Genomic DNA, 15,763 nt, shown 5'->3' with positions numbered 1-15,763 from the left:
TACAAACCCCAAAATTTACCGTCAAAGACTTTAACGTCATTTAAGTTAGTATAACATTTTGATTGAGGATATTTTTCCAAAAATTGATTGATTTACAAAATATAAACACACTTGTTCAGTTTTTATTTTGAAAGCGGTATTGACGTTACTCCCGTATTTTTCCTGACAACTTCATACACGAGTTGAGCGTTCGAAAGAGGGACTCCCACATTTATGTGAGGTTATTTGAGTTGGGGTCAAACAGAGGACGAGAGGAGGCGCTGCTGCATTGCTGCCAGAAAGTACACGTGAAAACATCCCATCTCTGAACAGTTAAAACACAGCAGATACCTCTGGTAACCACAGATAATCCCATATTGGTCCAGATTAAAGATAAATAGATTATTAAACAGAGTACTGTTGGCCGAGTCTTCTCTGTCCACGAGTAAAAAGGTACTGTTTGAAAAGGTATTTGCCCCCTACATGATAACTTAGCTTTTGCATATTTGTCACATTTGCATGTTTTGGATTATCAAAATCCTGTTTAATATTAAACAAAGATATCTCAAGAAAAATAAAATGCAATTTTAATAATCATCATTTCATTTATTAAGAGAAAAAAGTTATCCAAACCAGCGTATATGAAAAAGTAATTGCCCCTTTTTGTTAAATCATGAATTAACTGTGATTATTCACATTTTTTGTAAAGCCAAATTCAATTTCACCATCTGATTACTACCAAACCTGTTGAATCAAACAATCACTTAAATAGATCCTGTGAGACAAATTGAAGTACACTAAATTATCTCAAAAAGCAACACATCACGCCAATTTCTAAGGCTTTGGGACTCCAGTAAACCAAAGAGAGCAGTTATCCATGAATGGAGAAAACATGGAACAGTGGTGAACCTTTCCAGAATGACCGCCCTATCCTAAATTACTCCAACAGCCCAGCGACAACTCATCCAGGAGGTCACAAAAGAACCCAGAACAACATTTAAAGAACTGCAGGCCTTAACCTGTCTCGGTTAAGGTCAGAGTTCATGATTCAACAATAAAAAAAAATTTTTTTAAAAGAGACTGGGCAAAAGTGGCATCCATGGGAGTCCAAGGAGAAAGCCACTGCTGACCAAAAGAAACACAAAGGCTAATCTCACATTTATCAAATAACACCTTGGGGATTCTTTTGGGAAAATATTCTGTCGACTGACGAGACAAAAGGAGCTTTCCAAGTTCCTTCGTTAAGCTTTGTTTAATATTAAAATTTGTTTTATGATCTAAAACATTTAAGTGTGACAAATATGCAAAAAAAAATAAAATAAAATAAAATAAACCCCTAAGAAATCAGGAAGCAGACAAATACGTTTCCACAGCCCTGAACAACATCGCTTATTTGTAAATAAAAAGTTTGATGTGAGACCACTTGAAAAGCAAGTAGGTACACTCAGATAATTCAAAAGAAATGGGGTCACATTCTTGGTAAAACTGAGTAAAATAATGAGTAAACAAGTGAAACAGAAGACAAAAAACACATAACCCTTTAAGTTTCTTTTATAATTTCACCTTTAATAGATGAAGCCCGCCTTGCCGTGAGGAAAGGCCACATTTGGTAACGATTGAAACCACCTACAAAAATAAACCCGCCTCAGCCTACGGAGAGAGAACACGATGAGACCTTCAGCCTCTCCTTCAGGTTTGTTGAACTGTACAAAGGCACAGAGATTGGGACATTTCAGACCGAGCTCCAACTGCAGCTCAGATCTGAAACTTTTACCCAGAAAACCCTTTTAATTTTTTTGAACTCAAGTGTAGAACAATAGAGTTAGCTTTGTGTTTTCAAGCTCATCATAAACCTGAAAAGGTGTATAGCTTCTCTATAGCGAGTCTGGGTGAACAACAACAACAAAAACAGCATCACTGGGAAAAAAATCAGGAAGAGCTTCAACAACACAGATCTTTGGCATTTAACACAACAGTTTGTGGATGTTCAAACCAGAGACCCGAGCGCACAAATCCGAGAAGCGTCAAAACTGCTCAGAAAATTAAGCTTGTGAACGAATTTAGTTCACAAAAAAACCAACAAACAAACAAACAAAAACAAAAAAACACCATCAACCCAGGTATCATTTAGTAGCTTTTCTGGAGCTTCCAATCCCAATACATGGTCAAAAAAGATATTTTTGAACACTTTTAAGAGTAAAAGACTAAAGGCTTCAATGCTCTAAAAAAGCTACTTTGGGAGATGCTTTTCTTTTTTTCTTTTTTTTCTTTAAAGAACAAGATTTAAATATTTGAAACAATGAAGTAATACATATTCTTACATGTAAAGTTCGTGAATGTTTTCTGAGCTGTCATTTTACACTATATTATCCTATATAACACACCCTAATTTATATCCAGTTTGGGGACAAAAAAAATACTAAAAGTGTAAATGTGAAGCTAGTTTCAAAGAAAAGCAGAGGGAAGGCTGAAAGCTCTTAAATACGCAGGAAGCGTAAAAATATTAACATTTGACAGGCTTGAAAAGATGATTTTGTGATGTTTTTATAAAGAATTAATCCCAATTAGCCTAAAAATCAGAGCAATAGTCAAATTTCAGCAACATCTAAAGAAATAAAACATATGCTAACAAGGAAAACAGGTTTAAATAGTGTAAAATGACAGAAAGTATAAGAATATTTCAATTAAGACTAAGGAGCCAATGGTTTGCACGCTATCAGACTCTAGGTATGTTTGAACAGCCTTAAAAACAACATCTCTGAATACATACAAGGTATCATATCTGATCTTCATACACGAACACTACTGGCCCAAAAAGCTTTCCATGACATATAATTCTTCAGCAATCCTAATTTCTATCAGCAGCAGGTAAACGGCATCTGAAAACTATTTTCCAGACGCTGTCCGACTGCTGTTTTATCTAAAATAACGCATGCTTTTAATGTTGAACAGCCCAGGATTGTTTACAGTAAGCAAACTATTTCACAGCCAACTCTGAGCAAAATCCTACGGAAGCTCACTGAGACCAAAACTTATTAAATGACCTCACAATCGCCGACTTCTGCCACACTATACTTTCATCAGCTAAAACAGAAAAAAAGAATAATAAGATTGTAGTGTGTTAGATGTTAAGATAAAGTAGAGCGTGTGATCGCGGTACACAGGAGAAAAAATTAAATTTTAAAAACCCGTTTTCCCTGAATTCAAAGTTAAAGTGCCCAAAAAATTTAATTTGATGCAACTAGTCTGGGATGATGTGTTTTAACAGCTAGAGTTGTTTATGAGATACACAAAAAACAACAACATGGCTTCAAGATTCAGTTACTGTTTCCATTCAGACTTTCGCACCACTTTCAACTATAACGTATGGAAGCAAAAGAGGGCCAAATTAATTGTATTTTTGTTTTTGAGTTTTCTGAATTTGTTAACTTTGAAAAAGTAAAACCACCAATAATTAAAATTATATACTCAAAGTTTTCAAATGACATACTGAAAATTAAGCATTTAAAAAGACCAAGTTTAAATTTCTTGTATTTACATGTAACCATTAAGTTATTAAATGAGTTTTCTCTTTGGAAATTACATAAAAGTTGGGAATTTCTACAAGACACTAAAAAAGGAATAAAAAATGGTCAGGAAGAAAATGGTCAGGATGTTCCAACTTTTACCAAGAAATGCTCCAAAAACAGTGGCTATTACATTTCCCATAATCCAACATTTCCCAATATATTCCAGTGGGCCTTCTCCTCTTTTAAACCCAGCGTTTGAAAGTTTATAATGCTGGACTCTTGCCCATGATAACCCAGAGATTATATATAAAACTAGTTCATTTAAATTCTAAAGGCCCTTTTTTGCTTCCATAAAAATAACCCAGTGTTTAATAGTAGAAGGAACTGGGGTTAAAACCCCTTTAAATAAAACCTCTACACTATATATACTGTATGTTTTTCCCTCTGATGGGATGAGGCCCCTTATAGATGTTTTGCTCCAGGCAACAACACAAAAATATCTTTGGTTATAAAAAAAAAACAAAAACAAAATAAATCTATAAGATAAATCAAGTTTGACACAGAAGCAAGAGAACAGTTGGCGTGTTTGACCACTAGATGGCGACAGTCTCCTACAGAAACGCCCTGCAGCACCCTCAGTTTGACATCATTTAGTACCTGCAGCTCAAACAGCAAACAGCATTTTGCAACACATAAAGATAAAATGCAATGAACATGAATGTTTTGACTTATTTGTCCAGATTATTGACCGTTTTCTTCAAAATTGCCCCCCAAAAATATTCCAAGCAAACAAGAAAAAGCCTCTTTGACTTTTAAATGATAAATTACATCACCACAGAAAATATTGCATATATATCAAAGGTTTTAATGGCCTTTTATTAAGAAAACCTTTTCTCTTTGAGCCCCCTTTTGCACTCTGATGCATTTCTTTAGTTTTTCTGCCTTTAAACCCTCATGTTTACTACAGTCCTGCGTGCCTTGATTTGTGTCCCACTCTTATTTTATCCTTAGGAGAGGTTTATGAGGTCAAGGCTGCACATTTTAGTTCAAGATAAGCGTATCAAAAAGTTGCGTTTTAAATGAATGCCTGCTGACAGACGGGTTGAAACGCACACAATGCCGCTGTTTTTCCTCCCTGGTCTCAGCAGCTATCAGCACTCACAGACCTCCTTTTCTTGCACTCATGGATTCGAGGAGCTCACATAATGCAAAAAGTGAACAAGCAGTTAATCAAAGTGACTTGCGGTTGGAGGAAACCCCCGTCACTGTCCACGGTCACACTGCTTGTATGACAGTCTTTCCCATGTATTAGCTCCTCATGCCATTTATCTTCCCCTAGTTTTTTTCTTTCCTGCATCTAATGTTTCTTTTCTACTTCCTCTGAACCATTCAGTCAACTTCCAGAAACCTGTCAAATCTCCACACTCCTTCCTCTGACCACATGGGGGGTCAAAGTTCAAGCAGTTTGCTTCAGTCTATTCAGCTCATGCTTCACCAAACTCTGCTGGTGGTGGAAAAAACACAAAGGCTTCAGATCCCACCAGTTCATCTTCACTCCACATGAAAAAACAAACAGCGTTTTTTTCACAAACTGCAACCAAAACTAAACTACTACAAAAATCTCTCTAGAGTTCCTGCATCTGTTTTCTGTCACACCACCTTTCATTTCTCCTTCCTTTCATGTAAACAATCTCAGGCTGGCTTTTATGGAGTCCTAAATGTGCCAAAAGCATGAACAGATAATTAAATTCCATATAAATGGATAACAAATATAAGAAGAATTTCTTCTCAGATTCATATATTTTGATTGGACATGTTTTTGGAACTGATACATCCCGAATAACTACAATCCATTTTCATTCTTAGTAATTAGTGCTATTATTATTGGAAACTGTATTTACTTTTACATTTGACAACTACTGTGGGTTCAAATAACTCCATTTTATGATATATCAACACCTTTTAGACTCAACTTGTCCAAGTTTAAAGTTTTCTCGTAGTGGAAAAATCACTAGAAAAGTGCAGTTATTTTCATAAAAGTTTGCACGGTAAATAAAAATGATCCTGCCAATAGAATAAAGGTGTTATTTAAAAAATAGAACGCCTATAGCAGTTTCTAAAATTAAGTAAATGAAGTGTTGCTTGCAAATATTTTAAAAAGTAAATCTGTAATTTTTCTGTCACACTTCAGACTCCATACATATCCATGCCAGCTTCTTTTATCACTTCACACATATTTGCAAACTTCAGACTTTCCAGTTCCTCTCCAATTTATCCCAAACTATTATCATATATATGCAACTGCAGCCTCTGGGCCTGTTTAGACCTTCCAGCTGATAATTTTTGAAAAATATTGGTCTTTCATGTTCTGATGCTTGGATTTTCTGTGTCCTGTTGAAGTCTGAAAAAACTATTCTCAGCATCTGTGTCAACAAGCAGATTGTTGCTCCGCCTCTCTACAATAAAACAAAAATAAGACTTTGTTTTAAAAAGAAAAACAAAAAACAATAAAAAGCTTCACCCATATAAATTAAGAAAAAAGAATATGTACAGACCTTTAAAACAAACAAATTAAATAAAAATAATTCAACATATGGCCTTGAGTCTTTCACAAGTTCAAAGGATAAAAAGGTGAGGGAAACAAAAAGGATGAACTGCATAAATTATGTGACAGCAGGACAGAGTGAGAGAAGAAGAAGAAGAGAGGGATGGACGGCGAACAGTGGAGAGGATGAACGGATATGGCACAGTGAGTGAATCTTTGGTGTTTGCAGGCAGACGGAGCCGAGCGGGAAGCAGTTTGAAATCTTGAATCCAGCAACCCAAATTCTGTCTGTTCGTCTTTTTTATTTGCAGTCTCTTTTTTCTGTCCTCTTGTCATCCTTTATTATCCCTTCTTCCAGGTGCTGGATCCTCTCTCCTGATTCTGTGTTCACATCCCTCCCTCCATCAAAATGTACACCAGGAGATTAAAAATGAAAAACAAAACAAAACATCCCCTTCGTCCCTCTAGGGGGCAGTAGTCCTTTTTAAAGGAGGTTATATCCTCTTAAGAAGGCCCCCTGACCTCCAGCAGTGCCTCCTGCAGTCTCTGCCGGTAGGTTTCATAGCGGCGAATTACTGCGTCCTTCTGCTCCTGTTCCTCCTTTTCGAGGATCCGCAGGAAGTTTTTCAGCTCAGGGATGGAGAAGGCATCCCACTGAGGAGAAAAGCAAGCAAGAACACTTCGCTCAGTTTTCTGTTTTTTCCTTTTTAATTGATAAAGTATATGTCTATGGACGATGCTTGATAGTACAGTAGGAGTGGTTATTTCTCTTTTTATGCGTAGCATCCATCTTGGGATAACAACAATGGCACCTTTACTGCTTTTTAAAAAACATGTTAAGCAGTTTGTCGTAGAAGTTTCACTAGGAAAACAATTTTTTAAATTTTTAAATTTTTTAAAATAGTCAGCTACTAGGTTTGAATATAGAACAATAACAATAATGTACAATGATAAATGAAAGTAAAAGATTTAAAAGGAACGGGGGAAAAAAAGACTAGGATAGAGATTGGCAAAGACTGTGGCCCCCTGTTGGGCTGTAAAGGTACTACAGAATTAATTTACAGTCACTTTCTTCGCCAGTTTTCCAGTTTTTGTCATTTTTGCTTAAAAATTGCCATTGAATATTTAAGTCATGGGGATAAAAAAAAGAAAGTACTTGAGATAAAACACTTTATGGCATGTCAGCTTCAATAAGTAAATCCTCAGAAGATCTAAATCAAATGAAAACACAAAAGAATTGTGCATTAGATGTTAAAGTTTTGAAATGGGCCACAGGAGTTTTACGTTTGGGAATGGCTGAACTCGGAGACAAACGAGCACAGAGGCCAGGAAGATGTCAATAAAGCTGAAATGTGGTGATAATCAGTGTTACCATGACTTCTCCCGTCTGCTGTTCTTTCAGGACAAAGCTGAGCAGGTCTGGGTCGGGTCCCGCCACCAGGCGAAGAAACAACGGCTTCTCAGCATCCGCCAACTTGCATGTATAAACTGCAAACCACACACACACACACACAAAACAGATTTAATTAGTCTGTAAAGTATGCACGCTGCATGAAACCACAGGCAGCTGTTCCTCTGTGCACATATAAACGGATTTGGCAAAGGATGAAAGGATGGGAGCGCCATATTACCATGCAGTAGTTTACAGGAACAGACAGTGAGGGACAGATTCTGTTAAAGCCAGTAACGTATTTACATCTGCAAAAGATGTAGAAGGTGCTAGAGGCTTGATTATTCTGACATTCACATATTTCCAGACCTCAATCTGAAATCGGTTTGTCTGCTGACTTAGCATCCGAGGACAAAAGCCTATTTTTCAGGGCTTACAGTGTAATTAGGATGTCAGGGTAGTGTATATATTCATTTACAGACCTCCTGCTTCATCAATGTGTTCTCAGCCCAGTGACACTTTGTAGTGTTCCTTCTGCAAGGTGCCCTTTAACCCTCTGGTCCCAAAAGTAATGCTCATGTTTAACAAAGACGCAAAGACCTTGTAAGGAGGTTGGAGAGTGCTGGGGGCATAATTTCTTGGGTTAAGAGCCAGGAAACTCTGGTTCCTACTCCTTTTGGGCACTTTGTGTTTTAAAACTACTTAGTTAGGGTTAGGAAAATTTTGCAATATTGCACCCTCACTGGCATACCAGTAACCCTGCTCGTTAACATAGTCTCAAAGGACTGACCGATCAGCATCACTTCTGCCATAATGCATGTCACAGCACACACAACAAAGACCAGTTTTCTGACAAAGCAGTACAAACCGACAGCGATGAAAACAGGCTGACTCTGTGTGTCGCTTAGAATTGAATTTTTTGTCTCTTCCTAACAAATTCTGCATATTTATATGTTGACCAGCATTTATTGGTTTGGAAGAGTTACAATTATTTTAAGGCTTTCTAACTTTCAGAAGGGCTTAAAATAAAAGCGAAGAACTAAAAAACGGTGAGCAGAAGCAAAACAACTGAAGGACACGTTTCTGCACCCTGTACATCCCTACAAGCTTTGGTTCAAATGATTCTCTTCTTTCAAACATATCCAAGTTCTCCTCGACCACATCATGAGTCGTCCCATCTCAATTTGAAACAGAAAGTCAAAGATGTTTCTACATTTCCACACCGCAGTTAAATCTCAGACACATAACTTTTCTCCTGAAACACCAGATGAGTTCATTAAAAGTCTTCAAGTGTCTGCAGTCAGGCGTCTGTCTAGACTCTGTCTTTTATTAGCTGTACGTCTCCAGTCATGAATGCAAACCAGAACAGGAACGTTTAAAGAAGGGGGAGAAAACACAAAAAAACACTCCAAATCTATAAAAATTTGAGTTGAAATGACTCACAAGCTTCAAACAAGCATCTGCGGGTTGTGTTTATAGTTTTAAATCAATGCATAAGTTAATAAACTGTCTTCTCCTCACTGAAAGACATCATGTGACACCCAACAGCCTGTAACAGCTGCTCATTCACAGCGTGGATGTGTGCTGTATTTATATCTGCATGTGTGGGTATCCCTGGTGAGCTGTTATAGTAGGGAGAGCCTCTGGCATCCAACATGAGGGTGAGGCCCACACACGCACACCTCATACCGAGCATGGCAATAGTGGCATGAAACCCCGTCTCTCACACCCAGTCTTACCCTGCTCCTCCCGCCGGTATCTCTTGTACAGGGCATATTTAGCCGGGTTGTCTGCAACTGTGAATTTGCCCAGCAAGCCGACGATCACCTGAAGACACACGAGAAAGAGAAACACTCAGTCAATATCACTCTGACAGCTCTTCTAGAATATTTTTGTGTTTCTTTGTCGTTAATTTATTGCTTAAAAGGATAAAGAACATACAAAACTGAGTGAAATCAATAAACTAAGCCCTGTCTGTCTCTCGACTTCAACCGGTGTGTCATCAGATCATAATTAACCTATTAAGCAGGGTGCAGTGTGTTCACACGTGTGTGTGTTTGTGTGTGTATTAACAACCTCTTTGACTGTGGTGTTGGAGCTGACGTGGAGGGTGTTGGAGACTCCTTGGGGCAGATAGAAGGCCTCCCCGGCTCTTCTCTGACTTCCCTGCACCGTCATAGGCCTCCGCAAATCCATCTGGACCTTGATGAAACCCGTGTACACACCGCCCGCACCCTGACAGAGACAGAGTTAATGTTTTAATGTGGCCAGAGCTACAGGACACTATGGTAGCTGCTACATGATCTCTCCAAGTGAGCCCAGTTCACCCAATAAGCCCAGTGTGACCTGCGGGACAGATGGCCCCAGATGGAGGAAGAGGATCTTAATCTCATTACTCCATATGGGGCTGGGAGGAGTGTGTGTGAAGGTCACGAGTAGACAAAGAGGCCAAGTATGAAGAGAAGTAAAAAACAAGTAGACGTCAAAGATGGAATGATAAAAAGACAAAAACGGGATTAACAAGAAAGACAAATCCTAAAGAATGAAGACAGAAATTCGACAGAAAAGGTGTGGTGTGCTTAGACAGAAATATGCAGGCTTCTCATAGTGAAACTACCCATTCATCCACTCATTACTTAAAATATGCAATGCAGTCTGCTCTAAACTGTCCTGATGATCTATTAACTGCAAAAATAACAAATATTCTCAGTTTTCAGTTTTTTAAAATATAAATAAAAGTAAACATTTAGACTTTTTCTTGACCAAAAACAAAAAAAAAAAAAGATTGAATGTGAGCTCTGAAACACATTTACAGACATTATCATAATGACTGTGGAACAAACTGACTGTGAAAGTTAAAGTATCACGATGAGCATCTTATGAATATACCCACTTTGACTTTTGACTCATTTCAGTAAAAAATATTAAGTTTGGAAAGTATCATCATTATTTCCTTAATCAGTGAGTTTGTCTTTTTTCTCTGTTATAAAAAAGCAAAACAATGACAAGTAATTAACAATGGAGTGTTTAAAGGTATCTCAAGTTCCCAACAGACTTTATTATCAACTGGAAAATTGCACAGAATAGCCTTTGATGACACTTTGTTTTAATCTTTATATAATGCTCTAGTAGTATGGCATTTGATCTCATTACATACATGGTGATTTGGGCATGAGTGACCAATATAAGCTGATATTATGTGTCTATGCAGCTTTTTTGTCCATTTTTTTGTCTTTATATTCTAAAAACTCATATATTCAAATGTATGAATGAATGTCCACTTTTTATTGGCCAGTTAAAATGTGATTTCTAATGGACAGACTCAGTTATTATGTCTGGGCTCCCCTCTGAGTGTCAGACTAGAATCTACTGGCCTTTAGATGTGCCGTTTCCCATCTGTTAAGAGTGCGGTCAGCCTAAATCCTTGTCTGAAAATAGATGATTTTCCATGACTAAGGGAAAAAACCTCAGGAAACATCCTCTGTAACCTGCTACTCCTTTAAAAATAATGCCTGCATTCTTTCATGTGGTGCTTTAACAGCCAGAAAACCCCAGCTTCACCTGACATCTCTCATTTCTACTGGAATTCACTGAGTTGAAGTGGAGACAACTTCAGACACCTGTCATGCTGCCAATGAAAACACTGTGGGGCGAGAACAATAGCAGGAATAACATCACATCACTCTGATGTGAGCACTGAGGAATGCTGGGAGCAGGAGGGAGGCAGAGGTAACACGGCAACATTATAAACCTCAAAATCTGAGATTTAGAGCCTGCACAGCTCTGCAAGAGTCTGGAGAGTGGAACCATTAAGACGGCCCTGGTTGATGGGGTTTTTCTTTTTAAAGGTGTGTTTGCATGGGTGTGTGTGCATATTACACTCACCAGCGTCATTTTAAGGTGGTCTTTGGTTAGCAAGTTGTACTGCTCGATCCTCTGCCAGATTTCCTCATTGCTGAACTCTGTCCGCAACTCTCTCTCCTTCTCCACATCCTTAGAAGAAAAGGGACAAAGAAGGAAAGGAAACGCGACATGATAAGTCACAAACCAGCCAGGATTATTAAAACAATACATCCTCTGTTTAGACGATAGCGGTGGGACACAAAAACGAGTGAGGGAATAATTCTTTCTAATCCAAATCAAGAACCAGTGTTTTATTTTCTGATTTTACAGGATGATACACGGCAATACTACAAAGCTGTGCACATTACTCTGACTTAATGTACTGTATCTCTTGTTGGTTTCAAGTGGGTGAGACAACTTTAAAACCAAAAAGATCTCTTTATAAACAAGCCTTAAAACAGATAACCAGAGCTCCAAGGTGTTCAGCTCAGGGTGAGTGTAGAGCTGCCAAGAAGAAGCTCTGCTTCTGCACAATCCTCCTTTCTGTTTAAGTTCATTAAGGAAAGCAACAAGCACCCTGACAGTTTGAAATGTGTAGAGTTTCATATTTTTCTCATCATGCAAAAAATTAAAAAAATTAAAAAAAAGGATTCTAACAAATAAGTCATGCTAACATAAAATCAAATTAAGCATTTTTTTAACCTCTATCATCTGATTTTTATACTATGCTTATTAAATTTTGATGATAATCTGGTTATCCGGTGTTCCCAGGCAGAAAAAGGATGGATAAATGAATAAATAGAGGTATTTAATAGTATTAAACCCAATCGTGTTTAGCCCGGTTTTATACGTGCAACAAGCCAGCTTTTTTTTTTTTTTAATTACAGAGAAAAAAAAAAAATTAAATTCAATAAATTAAGTAAAAAGAGGACAGGAAGTGGCTGCTTCTTTACCATTTGATTTATAACAATAACAAGAAGTCAGAAGGAAAAAAAGCCAGCAAGGAGTATAAGCGTATTTACAATACGTCATCACAATAACACCATCGAGTATTAAGGGGGTTTCCGTGTGGCCCAGCCCCCTCACATCAGCTTGAGAAGAGTAAACTTGTTAAGATCATGTTTGTTGGTATAAGTGCTCTGCAACAGACAAAATGTAATCCCCACTTATATTTGTCATGAATATATTTTGTCAAAATATACCTTACTGTGAATATAAACAGGAACAGGTGTTAAGTGTCTGCTTTTTTATTTTTTTTAACTAACAACTCTGACTGGAGGGTGAGTACATGACAAAAAAAACAACACCTTTTTACATCAGTGTAGGTCTCATGATAAGCGACTGACTCCTAATTTTAGACTAAAACATCCTGGAGGAAAGAGCTAACACTTCATGAGAATCGCATTTGAAAATATAACATAAGCAGCACAAAAAAAGGTGTGTTTTTCAGGCGAGAGACGTCTCATCTGACTGACCGAAGGCCATGTGGACTTGAAGAGCATGCATAACCGATTCAAACATCCTGTGATGTGTGTGGCATGTATGTTTGACAAGTCAGCCACACAACAGACCTCACTGTGAGAGTCACAGATCACACGTCAGCACTGTGGTTTTATAAATAACCCTAGATGAAGATGGAGGGAGGCCAGAGGGTGGGGAAGGTCGAAACTTAGGTCAGCTGATAGGAAATGTTCACAATGAAGACAAAAAGAACCAATATGAGAACACAAACATACACATCCAAACCCTTCTAATGAATCTTAAATGAGAATGCATTATATGTAACTGCAGGCTACGTGTGTAAAACTGTAATTCAGGTCACATGAAACAAATACGTTACATAATGGGTTGTAAAGTCAGGGACGTTGACCTCAGAGCCAAATAAAATGGTTTCTAGAAGCCTCTGAAGACACATGGCCGCTTTTCAGAGGTAAGAAAGTGATTCATATCCATGTTACCAACTTTAAACCTGAATACTGATGTTTTGGAGTTATAAATGACTATGAGGAAGGTTTAAATGTTTCCTTAAACATTTAAGGAAAACCTCCATATGAGCCCCGGTCCATATGACCCCAAGCAACAACCAACATATAAGTGCTATAGACTGCAGTTCCTCTAGTTGCTACTTTAGGCTAACTCTAAAGTGAATCAATATCCATAGACTCCCATCTTAAAATGGCAAAAATATGTTAACATGTAAAACTTAAGTATTAACAAACATGTTTGCAGCCCATTACAAAAATTGTTTTATCCCCTATGAGCAGCATCCTCCTTTATAAGAACTATAAGGGGGTAAATCCTGTGGATGTTCTGGCTGGCCTTAAAGTTGTGGTCTAACCGCTTTGACTCATCTAAAGCTCACTGCAGCTCATCTAAACTCTTTAAAAAGCCAAACATTGTCTTCCTATAATAAAACAAATTAATTGTGTAGCCGACAACTTGACATCTTCAAATTTTATTGCCCAAAAATTATCAGCAGATTAAAGAACAACGGAGTAAATAATCAGCTCCTCTCCACAGATGTTTTTTTTAATCCAAGTTACATCATTTTTAAAAGCTACAACTTTAAGTCTCAAAGCAGTGGATTCCAGATGTTCAAAGCAGAATTTTAACCCGATTTCTACTGTTTTCTGTTTATATATGAGAGTGTCAATGCAGACGCTCTAGACCGACTTCAATTCCCCAGCAGTCTGAGCTTACATGGGCATAGTGCAGCTCTCCTCAGCATCTATTAAAAACCACACACACACACACACACACACACACACACACACACACACACACACACACAGCAGAATCTGGGCAGGCTTTGAAGGCACATACACCCTTATATGGATAACACACACACACACACAGTGCTCAAAGTAAAGACAAGGTGCCAATACAGCATGTGCAAACACTGAGGTTTATGGCTCTGAGAAAAAATAGCAACGTCAGTTTAGGTCCGCGCTAAAGTGCTTTATATGTAAGGATAACACTAATCTGACAGATTTACTTCTCTGCAATTACATTTACTTCACTCTTCTAATGCATGCTTACGTGACTACAAAAGAAAATATGGGGATCTTTTCAGGGGGAACTTGGCGGTCACTGCCTGAAATTATGAATCCCATGCATTTATTGATGATTTATGAGTTGAAGTAGGTCACTAAATGGATTAAAAGAAAATTTAGATTGTTTTTAGCTTCATTTCTTTGAGTTCTCAAAAGTAAGAAATTACTGTTTTACCTTTTGTTGTAAATCATAATAAATTGACTATTTTGGGGTTTGTAGACAAGTTGTTGCATAAAAATAAGCAATTTGAAATCACTGCAAACAACAAAACAAGATGATAAAAATGATCATGCATGCATGTTTACTGAGCTATTATTCCGCCTCTATAGTGACACCTATAGCACTATGGTACTGCTATAGTCAATTAGTACACTATGATAACACAAACCTTAATAATAATAATTAGTTGTTATCCTTAAATCTGTGACACATAAAATAAACCTTTATTTATTTATTTTATTTCTTGGCCCAACCTGATCTTTCAATGTGGTATTTTTGCTAAAAAGCTCCAAATACTCAGTTTCAGTCAACAACTCCTTTTGTGCTGTCAGAGACTTGACAAAACCTGTTTTAGGCTTTGTCAAGCCAGCTAATACAAAGAAAGCCTGGTTATGTTGAACTTTACAGTACATGCCTCTGAAGTCATCTCCTGACACCCTGTTGATCGTAATCTGTCCGTGTAATAAGTCCAGACACTGACTCATTGGAATTAAAGCAGATCTGATCAGTCACACGGGCACAGAAACAAAGTCACAACAGTTCGAGTCCCTGTTTCACAGATGCTTTCATCTACTTCTCAATACCTGTGTCTACCTGAGTGTTGTGACGTTGACTTTGACCTGCTGGGGTTTTTTCCACCATCAGTCTCACCTTTAAGTGGCTGCTAGGTTAGACGAGTCAAAGCTTATTAGCAGGAAGTGACAGGTAAGTAGATTATGTGTCATCTCATTGTGCACACGGAGAGGACAAAAATGAAAGAGAATTAAAGATATGAATGGGGATATGATAAGAAATACTCCCTCAAGGGGAATCCTTCCTTCCATGACTCTGCAGAGTTTGTGTTTGTTTGTGGGAGATCATTTAGGTCAGTAGATAACCCTGCTGATCTACATCAGCTGTCCTCATCTCATCTTAAATAGCCAATTCAATGCTTCCACACACCTTCCCTCTAATGTGTTTCCTGATAAAAGTCCTAATTAACTAGTTTAAGCAGAGAAACAGCAGGATTAAAGTGACATTAGCACGAAACAGGAGTTTGTATCAATGTGGGCGTGTCAGCTTCTCCACTTCGAGCAGGATAGACGGGGTTAAAGGGAACTAGGCGGGAGACAGCGACCACAATCCAAACAAACAGGACAAGCAGAGCACAGCGGAGCTGCAACACAATGAGGTCATGGTCCAATTTAAGAGCGCAGCGAACCCTCCCAACAAAGCTGGAAGAGC

General features: G+C 37.9%; 1 protein-coding gene across 1 annotated transcript in view; it reads right to left on the bottom strand.

Moving 5' to 3' along the window:
- Positions 1-1,524: 1,524 nt before the first annotated feature.
- LOC116325461 (ras association domain-containing protein 3) overlaps positions 1,525-15,763 on the bottom strand; it is a 35,056-nt gene continuing 20,817 nt past the window's right edge. Inside the window, exons 2-6 of the mRNA XM_031746359.2 lie at positions 11,309-11,416; positions 9,500-9,658; positions 9,163-9,250; positions 7,406-7,521; positions 1,525-6,687 (exon numbers count right to left, since the gene is read on the bottom strand). Coding sequence (XP_031602219.1) covers positions 6,538-6,687; positions 7,406-7,521; positions 9,163-9,250; positions 9,500-9,658; positions 11,309-11,416 — 621 coding nt within the window. The 3' untranslated portion in view covers positions 1,525-6,537. The remainder of the gene's footprint in view (positions 6,688-7,405; positions 7,522-9,162; positions 9,251-9,499; positions 9,659-11,308; positions 11,417-15,763) is intronic.

This window comes from Oreochromis aureus, linkage group 17, assembly GCF_013358895.1.
Source record: "Oreochromis aureus strain Israel breed Guangdong linkage group 17, ZZ_aureus, whole genome shotgun sequence".
In the NCBI taxonomy this organism is placed as follows: domain Eukaryota; kingdom Metazoa; phylum Chordata; class Actinopteri; order Cichliformes; family Cichlidae; genus Oreochromis; species Oreochromis aureus.
Note: the sequence above shows the minus strand (reverse complement) of the source record. Positions and strands in the feature narration are given on the sequence as shown.